General features: G+C 52.3%; 1 protein-coding gene across 4 annotated transcripts in view; it reads right to left on the minus strand.

Annotated features, from left to right (window-relative positions):
• Positions 1-784: 784 nt before the first annotated feature.
• The window catches only part of AACS (acetoacetyl-CoA synthetase), a 58,000-nt gene continuing 43,796 nt past the window's right edge, over positions 785-14,988 (minus strand). For all 4 annotated transcript variants that reach the window (XM_047760326.1, XM_047760330.1, XM_047760329.1 and 1 more), the window contains 8 exons: positions 14,394-14,458; positions 14,145-14,267; positions 11,480-11,593; positions 10,272-10,397; positions 7,954-8,023; positions 7,385-7,443; positions 6,023-6,225; positions 785-2,032 (listed from right to left, as the gene is read on the minus strand). In XM_047760326.1, the coding sequence (XP_047616282.1) occupies positions 1,895-2,032; positions 6,023-6,225; positions 7,385-7,443; positions 7,954-8,023; positions 10,272-10,397; positions 11,480-11,593; positions 14,145-14,267; positions 14,394-14,458 (898 nt within the window). In that variant the 3' untranslated portion in view covers positions 785-1,894. The remainder of the gene's footprint in view (positions 2,033-6,022; positions 6,226-7,384; positions 7,444-7,953; positions 8,024-10,271; positions 10,398-11,479; positions 11,594-14,144; positions 14,268-14,393; positions 14,459-14,988) is intronic.

Genomic DNA, 14,988 nt, shown 5'->3' on the forward strand with positions numbered 1-14,988 from the left:
TAGTATCCATGAGGAAGCAGCTTTGATTCCTGACCTCACTCAGTGGGTTAAGGATCCCATGTTGCTGTGGCTGTGGTGTAGGCCGGCAGCTATAGCTCCGATCAACCCCTAGCCTGGAAACCTCCATATGCTGTGGGTGCGGCCCTAAAAAGACAAAAAATAAATAAGTAAATAAATAAAAATACTCAGCTCTCTAGACTCCCCCACAGCTGGGGCTGGCCTGTGGGCCAGTTCTGGCCCCCCAAGGATGGGCACTGGGTGAGGTTTCTGGAAAAGCCAATACTTTGCTGGGACTGGATGGGCTTTTTACTCTTCACCAGCCCTCTGTCCTGCCTGGGGTGCGAGTGGAAGGTTGGAGGTGAGTAGCCCATGGGGAGGAAGGTGGAGGCCAGGAGCCTGGTGAAGCCAGGCACCTACAGACCCTCTGCCTGCCCAAGCATGCCCTGCCTCCCACCTCCCATGATGTGAGAAAAGTAAGCCCTACCGGGACAAGCCTGAATGCTGTGACATGGAGCTCGTGCAATGAGCTATTCAGAATCCCTTGGGGAGCCAGGGGAAGCCCAGGGGGAAGACACTCCGCACTCTGGGGTATGGCTTCACGCTGAGAAGGTGTCTGGGGCCATTCTGTCACCAGAGCTACCAGGGGCCCAGGAAACGCCCCCTCTGTCTGGACCAAACACCTCTCCAGGGGTACCAGCCCACCAGCACCAGCGTCCACCCTCAGATCCCTTCCCCCTTCAGAGAAGACAGGTGAGCAGGCTGCACGCACAGGCCTGTGTGCATATATGTATATATGTGTATCTGTTTATTGCATTAAATACCTCATAGCACTCACCCCCTCGTTTGGATAACCCACAAGAAAAAGGGTTTAAAAATTTTTTTTCACTGTGCTCAGTTTTTAAAAATGTATACAAAAATGAACATTATGATGACAGAAATTTGTTAAAATGCTGAATCAGAAAGTACATACAAACCCACCTATCAAACCTGACCCAACTTAGAGCTGCTGGTGACATGCTGTCCACGTGTGGGTCCCGGGCAAGGACTAAGGGAGGCCACATTCCCTGAGGCCCAGCAGCTCGGTTCAGTGGGACCCAGGGATCACCCATGCCTCCAAATGCCCACGCACCACACACTTAACTAATAATAACAAAATTTAAAACCACTCAAAGTCCATGAAATAAAGAGATCCTGTTAAGATGTGAAACCCACTCGTTCTCCAAAGAGAACCGGAACTGTGCTGGGACACGCCGTCTGGTTGGAATGTGACATGTGGTTCCCTGAAGAACTGCCCAGATTCCGTCGGTGACACACAGTGGGAGAGCAGCCAGCCCATGGCCCTGACAGTCAGCTGTGGGATGTTGTAAAGTCACCCTAGGCCCCGGGGCAGGTAACGTGCCACAGCAGATGGACGGGCCCTGAAGGACCACGGCCAGAGCTTGGGGTCCAACATAAAGGGAAGAAAGAGATCTGGGCCTTAAGAGAGTGAAATGGAGCCACCGTACGAAGTGACACAGGGGTGCCCCATCACCAGGACGCCCACCAGCTCTGGGCAGACCCGGGCATCGGCCGTGACGGTGCACACACACAGGCGGCCCCAGCTCTTTCCTGCAAGTGTGCAGAGACACACACTCAGGCCCTCCACCCATACAACCCAAACCCTCCCTGTTGGATCCTTGGTGGGTGGCAGCAGGGGTGCGGGGCGGGGGTGGGGGGGTAGGGTGGGACGTTGGGGCCGGGCAGACAGAGCTGCAGAACAAAGCATGGTCCTTCCCCAGGCCTCAGGATCCTCGCCACAAACCCTGAAGGGCCTTAGGTGTCTAAGTAATTTCCTGAGTGTACAAAAGTGACACTACAGACGCATGTAGCTGAGGGATGTGCCAGCCAGCCCAGCTCAGAAGTCCTGCAGCTCCGGGATGTCCCGGTACAGATCCAGGGTCTCAGGGTTTGAGAAGGCCCCCCGGTGCTCCACGGCTTTCCCGGCAATGATCTGCTTCACGGCCACTTCCACCTTCTTGCCGTTGAGGGTGTACTGCCAGAGAAAGGGTGGAGGAAGCAAACAAGAAGCCTTTAAACCCCAAGTGGAAAAAAAAAAAAAATCCCTCAGCTCTGATATCTGGGCACATTGAAGTCAAAAGACCGGTGCAACTGGGAGCTCTGGTGGCGAGCAATTCTCAGTGGGTGACTGTTGGCAAGTCTTTAAGTCGAGTTTGTTTCCTAGATTGTAAAATGGGGACACCAGCAACCACCCAGAGACGGTGGGTAAACTGGGCAGTTCACGGTTCTCAGAAGTGCCTCGCTATTATGCCTTTTTGTTGTTGTTGTTGTTGTTGTTGTTGTTGTTGCTATTTCTTGGGCCGCTCCCGTGGCATATGGAGGTTCCCAGGCTAGGGGTCGAATCGGAGCTGTAGCCACCGGCCTACACCAGAGCCACAGCAACGCAGGATCCGAGCCGCGTCTGCAACCTACACCACAGCTCACAGCAACGCCGGATCCTTAACCCACTGAGCAAGGGCAGGGACCAAACCCGCAACCTCATGGTTCCTAGTCGGATTCGTTAACCACTGCGCCACGACGGGAACTCCTATTATGCCATTTTTTTGTTTGTTTGTTTGTTTTTGGCTTTTATTAGGGCCACACTGTGGCATGTGGAAGTTCCTAGGCTAGGGGTCCAATCAAATCTACAGCTGCCAGCCTACGCCACAGCCAGATCTGAGCCACATCTGCGACCTACACCACAGCTCACAGCAATGCGGGATCCTTAACCCACTGAACAAGGTCAGGGATTGAACCCCCCAGCCTACATCACAGCCTCAGCAACACCAGATCCGAGCCGCATCTGCGACCTACACCACAGCTACAGCAACACCGGATCCTTAACCCCCTGAGTGAGGCCAGGAATCAAACCCACAACCTCATGGATACTAGTTGGGTTCTTTACCTGCTGGGCCACAGCAGGAACTCATACACTATTTTTATTTTAAAATTTATATTAGTTTCTTACATGGTATTTTGAAGACGAGCTTATTTCAGGAGTGGGCTGGCTTCCTATGACTCCGTCCCTAATCACTAGAGAGGGGGCTGTGTCCCAGAGCCTCACCAAACTTCGTCTAAATCTTTTCCCAGAGCCGTGTACCTGAATGAGATGGGACATTGCTTTTGTTATGCTCTGACTCTTTCCACATGTTCAAAGCTCCCTCTAAAATTCATAGCACGTGTTTCATCTTTCACCCCGATGGGCATTTGGCCGTGGTGTTGGCATGTTTAGGGAGCAGGAAATTTCTAGAACAGAGACTTTTAATAAAGCTGCCGGTGCCCTGATCTCTCCTCACTCTGGCACTTTTTTTTTAACCTGGGATGTAATTAAAATTCATTCACTTGAGAAACTCAGTCAATGTGTCAACTAATTAAGGATCTAAGCACCAGCTTCCGAGGAAATGCCTGTCACTGGGGCATCACTGGCCCCCCTCACCCTGAGATGCAAGCCTCTCTCGTGCTTTCTGTGTGTCTAAGCTATACATTAAAGCCCCAAGAGAGGCTCAAGAGAACTAAGACAGCTTCCACCAGCTGACAAAATAAACAAGGTGTCACTGTAGAAGAAACCCTGCCCCCTGCTTCCTGGTGAGAAGGGCTGGAGGAGGCAGTTCCCTGGGCTCCTGCTTGGGGCATCCCACCTCCACTCCTGCCAGCTAAGTCACAGCCTCCCGTCAGGATGGGTCAGCACCTTCGCTGTGACGGTGGCCAAAGATATGCTGGGGTCAGGACCATTGGGGCTGCTGGGTCCTCTAGCCTGGTCATCCCCCTTGGTGTGACCAGTGCCCCATGACCTTGGTCATGTCCAGCCCCAAGTCTCTGAGGCTGGACCAGACCCGCCTCCCCTAACCCCAGGGACACAAGGTGATCCCCTCCTAAGCCCCCTGTTAGTTCAGACTACAGGGATCTAGAACATGAGGGCACTTGGAAAATCCCAAGGGAACCCCAAAATGACTTCATAGGCCAGCAGATAGAGAAGACAGCTGAGCTAGGCAACCAAGGCTGAGCTGAGCAGAGCCAGGCTGAGGGTGGAAAGACAAGCTGGGATCTTTCTCGCTTCCCAATAAGTCACCACTTTGGCAGCAAAGGACACGGGTTCTTTTTCAACAAAAGAAAGCCAAAGGGACAATCAAACTCTAGTTCCCCCAAATTTTCCAGATGCAGACAGAGCTGACCCACTGAAGGAAAGCCTTACAGCCTAGCCAGGAAAAGGCATCAGTGTCACTGGCTCAAGAAGTCCCTTCTCTCCTTGAGAGCCACCAAGAGCCATGCACCTAAAGGGACAGAGACCCCCAGGCCCCGGGACCCTTCCTACGCAAAGTGAAAAAGAAACGTGTAGGGAGTTCCTGTCATAGCTCAGTGCTTAATGCATGCGACTGGGAACCATGAGGTTGTGGGTTTGATCCCTGGCCTCACTTAGTGGGTTAGGGATCCTGCGTTGCTGTGGCTGTGGTGTAGGCTGGCAGCTGTAGCTCTGATTTGACCCCTGGCCTGGGAACCTCCACATGCTGTGGGTGTGGCCCTAAAAACACCAAAAAAAAAAGAAATATGTGGAAGGTTGACATACATACTACTGTATATAAAACAGATAAACAACAAGGACCTACTGTAGAGCACAGGTAACCACTCAATATTCTGTAGTAACCGGAGTTCCCATCGTGGCTCAGTGGTTAATGAATCGGACTAGGAGTTTGGGGGGGTGGGGGGATGTGCTTGGGTTGTGGGATGGAAATCCTGTGAAATTGGATTGTTATGATCATTAGACAACTCCAGATTTGATAAATTAATTTGAGTAGTAAAAATAAATAAATAAATAAAATAAAAAGTAAAAAACTGTACATTAAAAAAAAAAAAGAATCGGACTAGGAATCATGAGGTTGCGGGTTCGATCCCTGGTCTCGCTCAGTGGGTTAAGGATCCGGCGTTGCTGAGAGCTGCAGTGTAGGTTGCAGATGAGGCGCGGATCCCATGTTTGTTGCTGTGGCTGTGGAGTAGGCCGGTGGCTACAGTTCCAATTGGACCCCTGGCCTGGGAACCTCCACATGCCACGGGTGCAGTCCTAGAAAAGACAAAAACAAAGAAAAAATTCTGTAATAACCTATATGGGAAAAGAATCTGAAAAGGAATGGATATATGTGTATATATAACTGATTCACTTTGCTGTAGACCTGAAACTAACCCAATATTGTAAGTCAACTGTACTCCAATAAAATTTTAAAAAAAGAAAGAAATGTTTGGATGGTATAAAAGCCCTATTTCTAACTGCACCTCACATCTGCACCCCTGCTCGGGAAGTGGCATCAAAACTCTCCTTTCCCTGGTGGCCCATTGGGTACCTGCTCCCAATCCCCCACCTCAGTAAACAGCTACTCCTCAGGCTTCAGACACAGTCCAGCCAACTGTACACTTAGACTGTTGTAGTGAACATGTGTCTACACGTGTGCGCACACACATGGCAGTTTCCTCTACTTGGCATTCGTTTTGTGAGCAACGAAAAGTTAAAGCTGGGATCCAATCTGGGTGCACCTCCTCCCCACTTAGAACCTAAACACAGTATAACGAGTAGGGGGAGGGGGACAGCTTTCTGGAGGTGCCTCTAAATAGCTTGAAATCTTCTTTCTGCCAGCAGAACTTAAAAGGCAAGAGCAAGAGCACCCCAGTGGCTCTTTAAAAAGTTAAAAATTAATTATCTCATTAATAATTTGAGAATATGCTAAAACCACACTGGGGAAAAGCCAATTGGACATGCAGGGCTGGGCTTGCGTACCCTCCAAGGACAAGTATTTAGCAGAAGTTGCTTTACATGCAATTTAGGAAGGGTTAAAAAAAAGAGAGAGAGATGGGGGAAGAGAAAAAAAGGATGTGGTTGCCAGGCAACGCAGACAAACTATATATAAAGCGTGAGCAAGCTCTTAGACGAGAGCTCCTGAAGCGTGTGGGCTCTCGGGGAAGTGCTGGCACTCTGGTTGCCGCTGCCAGGGGGCCGTACCGGGATGTCCTTGGTCTCCAGGATGAGGCTGGGCACGTGCCGAGCGGACAGGCCAAGGCGGATGGCGTTGCGGATGCTCTTGACCAGGTCAGGCTGGAAGGTGTGGCCGGAAGCCATCTTCAGGAAAAGAATCACTCTTTCCTCCCCGTCCTTGTTGTACTGGGGGACACAGAGGCTGTCCATCACCTCCTCGAAGGCTTCCACTGTGGAGACAAGGCAGGGGCCTCACTCTCACCACCTCTGCTGGCAGCTCCTCCGGTTGACCCGGTAGAAGGGAAGGGGAGACTGGGCCTGGCAGGGACCATCGTCTCTGCCCCCAGCCCCCGGGAAGAGCCCCCGGAGAACAGGGAGAAGGACATCCATCACTGGGCAGAGTCAGGGAGCTGTAGCTTGCACTGCAGTGATTGATGTTTTATAAGGAGGCATGCACAGACCTTACTCAATTACAAATCAATTTAAAAATAAAAAGGGAGTTCCCGTCGTGGCTCAGTGGTTAATGAATCTGACTAGGAACCATGAGGTCAGGTTTGATCCCTGGCCTCGCTCAGTGGGTTAAGGATCCAGCATTGCCATGAGCTGTGGTGCAGGTCACAGATGAGGCTCGGATCCCAAGTTACTGTGGCTGTAGTGTAGGCCGGCAGCAACAGCTCTGATTAGACCCCTAGCCTGGGAATATCCATATGCTGCAGGGGCGGCCCTAGGGAAAAAAAACAAAACGAAAAATAAAAAGGAAGCAAGGGTCATGAAGACCCCACTGGTGGAAGGCAGTGACATGACTTTGGGACTCTGACAGCCGTATAAAGGCCACCTTCCTGGGAGGCTGATTTCATGGCCTTGATGGGGCATTCTAATGGCCCACAAGTGACTCTACTATGCATCTGTAGGGCCCATTGTCTTTAATTGGTGTCTTGGTGCTGTGTGACCTTCAGCAATCACACAACCTCTCTGTGCATGTCTCTTCACCCTCAGAGCAGACACAACCAACCTGATGAAGCCCATGGTGAGGATGAGAAGTCATGGTGAGCCATGGGGCTTTAGGAATCCTGTTCTAGGATTCCCTGGTGGCCTAGAGATTAGACTTGGAGCTTTCACTGCTGCAGCCCAGATTCAACCCCTGGTCTGGGAACTCAGATTCCACATCGAGCCAAAGCCAACAAGAAAAAGAAAGAGGGAAAAAAAAAAAAGTGAATCCTGTTCTAAAATATTATGAGCTACCAGCAATGTGGATGAGGCATGTTCTAGGAAGAAGGACACACTCATACATGTCTACTCACAGCCAGAGGCAAGTGGACCAATGTTATGACACTGGCTCCCAGCTAAGACACTCCTTCCACCCTTCCTGGATGACCTGAGAGTACCTACCTATGTTATAGATCTCTGAACTGCCGAACCGCACTCCACTGGGGTTGAGCGTGCCGTCACTGCAGAGAGATGAGGGGTGAACAAACAGCAGCTCCTGAGCAAGGCCCGTCTCAGGGGACCCGGGGAAAAGTCACCCCCTTTCCATGACAACACCATACCCAGTCATTGCTGGCTCCCTCCCCGGCTCCTTATCCCAACGACCACCACCTACTCTTTCTCCCTCTAAACTCAAAGCTAGACATCAAGGGGGTCCCCTTGGTGTGGGAATATCTGTCACCTCCCTGCCCCTCCCATTGGACACTTGTCCCCTCTCCCAGGTGTGGTATGCATCCTGTGACCCCACACTCCTGCCCCGGGAGGGCCGTCACTACTGTGCATGAACATGAGCCTCCCACTCCAACGCCCCCGACCCTCCACTCTAGGGCACAGAAATGCGGGTCAGGCCTGGGAAGCTGACACAGGAAGGGCCCGGGATGGGGCATAGTCAGCCCGGAGGACGGAGCAGATGCAGGGCCCGGGACTCAGGGACAGGGCCCCAGGGAAGAGACCCCAGGCCCTCGGACCCTCACCTTCGGCCCAGCATGATGATGCCCCCAGTCTTGGGGTTGATTCTGCAGTAGTCACCGTGGGCCCAGACACCTGCAAGGAGGCAGAGGGGTTCGTCACCCCGAGGGGAGGGGTCCTGACCAGATGCCCGGACAGATGCCTGTGGCAGGTATGGCAGCAACGTAACTCTCGTCAACAGATACAACCGAGGCCCAGAAACAGGCGTGATGGGGGGCTGCGAGCAGAAGTGACCAGACAGCTCCCACCTCCAAGGACATACCTTCTAGTGGGGTCAGCCCTACACCCAGTTCTGACAGGCACCAGTCAGTGCGCCACTCCTTGCATGGACCAACACAGGCCGAGGGACTTCACAGGGGCCAAGGGCAACCCCAGCAGTGAGAATGTGAGGGGGTTGGGGGAGGGGAGGCCAGTGGAGCTTTAAGTTAGGCTGGGGAGGGGAGGCCTCTGAGTGTAGGAGGCAAAGTACAAGCCTGCCTTAGGAAGAGAGGGTGGTCAGGGTGGCTGAGGGAGCTGGTCTGGAGGGGCTGGGACCCATCTTGGTACAGAATAAAGAGAAACACCATGACCAGGCGGGAGACTACTGCAACAGTCCCAGTAACATAGGCCTGAACTAAGGCACCAGCCACTCGGACAGAGATTTAAACAGCAGGTAAAACCCAAGGCACACAGAAGGCAGAGGAAGAGGAAAGAAGCAGGTGACACTGACGCCAAGCCGCCCTGAACCACCCCGTGGCCTGCAGCATGCAGCTGGGTCCTGGGCTGGTGACACTCATGGCGCAGCAAAGCCAGTACACCCGAGGGATCGGGCCCCAGCTTTGGACACATCCTCCACCCCCCGAAGGGAGCAGTAAAGAGAAGCTATGCCTCAAGGGAACTGCAAGGAGGAGGCCTCCTCCTGAGGGTGAACACGGCTGGGGATGGGGCCCATAAACAAAGGAGGTGCCCCAGGGGTGAATAACCAAGAACATGACTCAGAAGCAGGATCTGGCCTCCTGAAATAAGCCCTGAGTCCCTGCCATCTGGAAAGGGGAAAACAGCAAATAAGACCAGCTCAGGGTCTGTCTGAAGAGCTTGGCACTGGCAGGATCCAAGGTGGGGCTTAAACAGAGCAGGTAGCCAGGGCAGGCAGGGCCACATCCGGAGCATGGGGGACAGGGTAGGGGGTTCGAGGGTGGGTAGGGGGGCTACACCAGGTACGAGGGCTTTTACAAGGGACGCTCTACCAGATGTGCGAGCGTGCAATGCCGGGTAGAGGAACAAAAGGGATCCATGGCAAATTCTGCCCTCGATGGTCACCTGCCACTTTCTGATTCTCCATACGTGGTTCATGCAAAATCAAATTACCTTCCTAGAGACTGAAGAAAGCAAGTCCTTAGTATAAATAACTCCAGAGCAGAAGGCTTGCTAAATTATGAATTATATAGCAGCAATAACTCAGGGTTGCTTATGAAATAAGATAAGGAGGAGGCAGGAATCAGAGCTTTAAATAAAAAGACTTCCCTGCTCTGGGGCAAGACATCACTCAGAAGATGAGCGGAGGGTGACAGCCGGGCTCTCAATCATTCCACCATGAAGCTCCTCCTCCACTGCCTCCACCAGGACAAGATGACAAGCCGTGAGATGGAAGTGACCCATGCCAGACACCCCTTGCCCACGCCACTTCTCCCTGACCAGGCAGATGATCCTGGGTAAGCGAGCGGGCCCTCTGCCATCCCCCAGGCAAACCGTGGCTCTTGTCAGCTCCCAGCAGCAGGGCTTGGGGCCAAGGGCCTCTTGGCATGGAGGGAGGTTAATTAAACTAAACTCAGGGAGTTCCTGTTGTGGCTCAGCAGGTTAAGAATTTGAGGTAGTAACCATGAGGATGTGGATTTGATCCCTGCCATTGCTAAGTGGGTTAAGGACTGGGTATTGCTATGAGCTGTGGTGTAGGTTGTGGATGCGGCTCAGATCTGGCGTTGTGGCTGCGGCATGGGCCAGCAGCTGCAGCTCTGATTCAACCCCTAGCCTGGGAACTTCCATATGCCGCAGGTACAGCCATTTTGACCAAAAAAAAAAAAAAAAAAAAAAAAGCAAACTAAACCCAGATTTAGAGGAGTTTTGTATGATGGCTTCAAGCTGAAGATAAGACATTGATCAAAAATTTGTAACAGCCCCAAGGGTGGGATGAGCTAGGAGCAGCCTCCCCAGGCTGTGGTGGGTGGAGGGGGCTGACACTGCATGGTGGGTGCATCCAGAATTAGACTCCGAAATCCCCACTCCCCCCACTGGGGCGGGCGGGGGGTGGGGGATCTGGGCGGGTCCGCCCGCATCCCCCACCTACCTGGGAACTTGGAGAAATACGCCTTCCGGTACTTGCTGCCATTCTTGTCGTTCCAGAAGTGCGTGGGCTGGCAGGGAAGCGGCTTGGTGCACACCAGCTCCCCCCTCTCCCCCCAGACTGCCTTGCCTGGTCGGGGAGGAATGAGAGAGAAACTGAGCACAAGCCACAGCCATACAGCCCGGCTCTCTTTCTCTCTGTTCCTCTTTGTTAGGCTATGAGCTCTTATGTGCATACAAAGTAACAGAGCTGGTCTCACCCAGCTTCACCCCAGCATCACTGGAAGCCATGCTTATCCCTCCCCAGATGACTTTCCCTCCAGACACGCTCTCCCAAATCTCTCTCTTGAATGCCATGTGCTATTCCCTTGTGCGTATTACAATACTTTTACTACACCTACACGCATCTCTGAACAAAATGTCACGTTGCATGTTTCTAAACTTTGCACAAATTGGAGTTCCCTGGTGGCTCAGTGGGTTAAGGATCTGGTGTTGTCACTGCTGTGGCTCTGGTTACTGTGGCACAGGTTTGATTCCCAGAACTTCCACATGCTGTGGGTGTGGCCAAAAATTAAAAAGTTAACTTTGGGGAGTTTCTGTTGTGGCTCAGTGGAAATGTATCCTACTAGTATCCATGAGGATGTGGGTTTGATCCCGGCCTTGCTCAGTGGGTCAGGGATCCCAGCATTGCCGTGAGCTGTGGCGTAGGTCGAAGACGTGGCTCAGATCCTGCATTGTTGTGGCTGTGTTGTAGGTCAGCAGCTACAGCTCTAATTCAACCCCTAGCTTGGGAACTTCCACGTGCTGCAGGTGTGGCCCTAAAAAGCAAATAATAATAATAACTTTGCACAAATGGTATCATGCTGCCCCTGGTGTCCGGCATCCTGCTCCAGGTCCTCATCAAGGTCAGGGCCCGGGGATACTGAGGCGGAGGGGTGGCCTCAGCAGCCATCTCCAAAACTTGGATGCCAGGGAACAACTGCCCGCCTGGCGTTCCGAGCACAGGCCCTCCGACTGTGCTCCAGGCCACACTTACACCTCAGCTGGACAGGCTGAAGGCTATGGAGAGCCAGGTGGGTGTTAAACCAGGCTCAAGCTCCATCCGCTGGCAAGGCGGTTTTGGAGAACTGTCACCAAGCAGTTACCCAGCCAAGCGCATCCAAGTTACCACTCACACTAGTCCCAGAAAGAGAAAGCGTTTGGAGCCATCACCTTCCTCGTTCCACGCCTCCACGGCCATGCCCAGGTTGCGGGCCTGGATCTCCCCTTTGTACACGGGAACAGAAGGGTTCTGGCCCATGAAGCAGGAAATGATGTCAGTGCCACCTGCAGACAATGGCCAAAAGAGATTCCAAATGCCGAAGACCAAGACAAATTACGTATGTTTTTTATGAGTGAGCGATAAAGGAGGAAGACCCCAAATGAAAAACATCTACTACTCTTTCTCCAAATAAATACTGACAAATTCCCAGGCCGCGAGCTTCTTTCCAGGGAGAGGGGGACGTGGTTTAGAAACTGGAGCGAACCTCCCGTGTCCGGGTGATTTATTTTTGGACCAGGACATCCCGCTAGAGAAGAAACCAAGTAAATGGCCCCTGCGGTCAAAATGAAATCCGAGGCTCAGATTCATGGGAAACGGAAGCTTTGCCCTATTAGCTCTGCCCACAGGCACTGCCGCAGAAGGTCAGGTGCAAAGGCTCTTTGCTATGGTTTATGTTCACTTCATTGCTGGGGAAGTGAAAACCCTGCGGTCCCTGGAGTGTGGGTCTCATTTGGGAGAGAATGCGCTGGATGGGAAACAATCCAGTTTCGCAAAGGAGCTCAAAAGGGTGTCAGACCCCAACTGCTATGAGGAGGGAGCGGTGTTAACCTCCAGCCCTGAACCCCTGCGACAACTGTCCCCATGTGTAGGTGACTGGGTGGGCAGGGCCTCATGTGACTGAAGTTCCAGATGTTGTGTGGGCACAAACAGATTAGGTGAGTTAAGAATCCGACTATAGGAGTTCCACTTGTGGCTTAGTGGAAATGAACCAGACCGGTATTTAGGAGGATGTGAGCATGTAGGTTTGATCCCTGGCCCCAGTCAGTGAGTTAAGGATCTGGCATTGCCAAGAGCTGTGGTGTAGGCCACAGATGCAGCTCAAGATCTGGCATGGCTATGGTTTCAGCCAGCAGCTGCAGCTCTGATTCAACTTCTAGCCTGGGAACTTTCATATGCTGCACCTGCAACCCTTAAAAAAAAAAGGGGGGGGGGAGTTCCCATCGTGGCGCAGTGGTTAATGAATCCGACTAGGAACCATGAGGTTACGGGTTCGGTCCCTGCCCTTGCTTAGTGGGTTAACGATCCGGTGTTGCCGTGAGCTGTGGTGTAGGTTGCAGACGCGGCTCGGATCCCGCGTTGCTGTGGCTCTGGCGTAGGCTGGTGGCTACAGCTCCAATTCAACCCCTAGCCTGGGAACCTCCATATGCCGCGAGAGCGGCCCAAGAAATAGCAACAACAACAACAACAACAAAAAAAAAGACAAAAGACAAAAAAAAAAGAATCCTTCAGAGTTCGGACTGTAGGAGTTCCCGTCACGGCTCAGTGGTTAAGGAATCCGACTAGGAACCATGAGGTTGGGGGTTTGATCCCTGGCCTTGATCAGCGGGTTAAGGATCCGGCGTTGCCGTGAGCTGTGGTGTAGGTTGCAGACACGGCTCGGATCTCGCATTGCCATGGCTCTGGTGTAAGCCAGCAGCAACAGCTCTGATTAGATCCCTAGCCTGGGAATCTCCATATGCTGCTGGTGCGGCCCTAAAAGAACAAAAGACAAAAAAAAAAAAAAAAAAAAAAAAAGGAATCCGACTGCAGCAGCTTGGGTTGCTGCGGAGGCACGAGTTCAATCCCCAGCCTGGTGCGGTGGGTTAAAGGATCCAGCATTGCCGAAGCTATGGCATAGGTCACAGCTTCAGCTGGCCCTGGAACCTCTATATGCCACAGGTACGGCCATAAGAAAAAAAAAATGTGTTTTGTCCTTAATCACGCTCTGCGTGTATGAATGGTATGGGAAGAAGGAGGGTTCAGGACACGCATAAAATGGTCCGATGCACCCAACAAGCAGCCGGATTATTTCAGACAGAGAATCAAAGGGCCATATCCTTCCTGCCTCCTCCCAACCCCTTGAATCACCAGCTGATGCCTCCTATGAAAACAGGAGACTCAGGTTCACTGCAGTGACTGGCCAGGTCTGACCAGCCCCCAGGTCTCCAGGAAGCCCAACACCATGAATGGAGGTGCTGCTCCCACTGCTTCAGGACCAGAGCCGGGACCTGAGGACAGCGGCAGGAGCTCAGGACAAGATCCCACAGCTGCCCTGAGATGGACTGGGCCGGCCCAGGAGACAACCCCTCCCTACCAGGCAGCTCTGGGGAGGACCAGGGGATGGGGACAGGCGGGGTGGGAAGCGCCATCCCCAGGGCATCATCTTATTTGCATCTCATTCTGTTCCCTGCTAGTGGGTGGCCTCAGGCAAGTCACTTAGCACGTTCCAAACTTGGTTTCTCTTTTGCAAAGAAAACAGAATCTGCCGGGATGAGCTGTTTAGGATTTAAGATAATAATGAAGTGAGGCATGTGTGTGTGAGGTTCCCCATCCCTGGCTGTGAGTGGTTCAGGATTCGCTAACTTGGGGTCTGCAGCTTCTCCCTAGAACAGAACTATCGAGCATAAGGAACCGACCCCACATAGGTGCTCACTCCACCATCTATTTACTTGGATAGATTCAAGCTGGTGGACTTTCTGGGTCACAGAGGGAGCACACTTAGCAGCCAAGCCTGATTCCCACATCCAGTTCTTCCAGAACCCTCTCCCCGGCACAGGCACACAGTGGGAGCTGTACCTGAGATGGAGCCCAGGAGGACGCTGCTCTTGATGCACCTGTACACGTACTCGTAGCTCTGGGCCTTCAGCGGGGAACCAGTGGACAGAATCGTGTGCAGCGTCTGGAGACTATGGGTTTCCACTAGGACCAGAAGCACAGAAGATCAGAACCAAAGTCGATACCCTCAGGCTGGCTTTTCAGGAAACAGGTAGCAGAGTGGATCTGATTTCTTTGGCCTTAAACAGACACCCTGGGAGGCACACTTACCTGGCTTCATGTTTTTCTCTTCAAGCACCGACAGCCACTTGGCACTCGTCCCAAGGATGGTGATGCTGAGGGTAAGAGAGGGAAAGAAAGCACCAGAAACGCGTCAAGGCTCTTGCATGTTCCAGATACCAAAGCGTTTTCAAATTAGTAACTCACTTTTGACAAATTTGCAAAATCCAAGACACGACACTTTTCTGGGTCAAATTAATACTTAATAATTAGTTGAAAACAAAGTTACAACACCAGTGTTTACTCCGGGGCCAGCAGTGACAGGTCTGCAGAGCACCTGGGCTCTCTTAAACATCTGGCTCTACTTAAATGATTGTTTGTATACAAACCACCATCTTCCCAATTGCAGGAGACTTTCTCTTAGAGGGACCAAAGGGGGCCACAGAATCAGGCCCCTCAAATTCTGACCTCACATGATCATTTTCCAGTGAAGTGGAGAGGACCATGGGGGCTTTGGTTAGAAAAGATGCCATGCTTGAAATTTCAGACCCATCCCCCTTCCTTTTTCTTTTTAGGGCCGCACCTGTGATATATGGAAGTTTCCAGGCTAGGGGTCAAATCAGAGCTGCAGCTGCCGGCCTATGCC

Source organism: Phacochoerus africanus, chromosome 15 (genome assembly GCF_016906955.1).
Source record: "Phacochoerus africanus isolate WHEZ1 chromosome 15, ROS_Pafr_v1, whole genome shotgun sequence".
Lineage (NCBI taxonomy): Eukaryota > Metazoa > Chordata > Mammalia > Artiodactyla > Suidae > Phacochoerus > Phacochoerus africanus.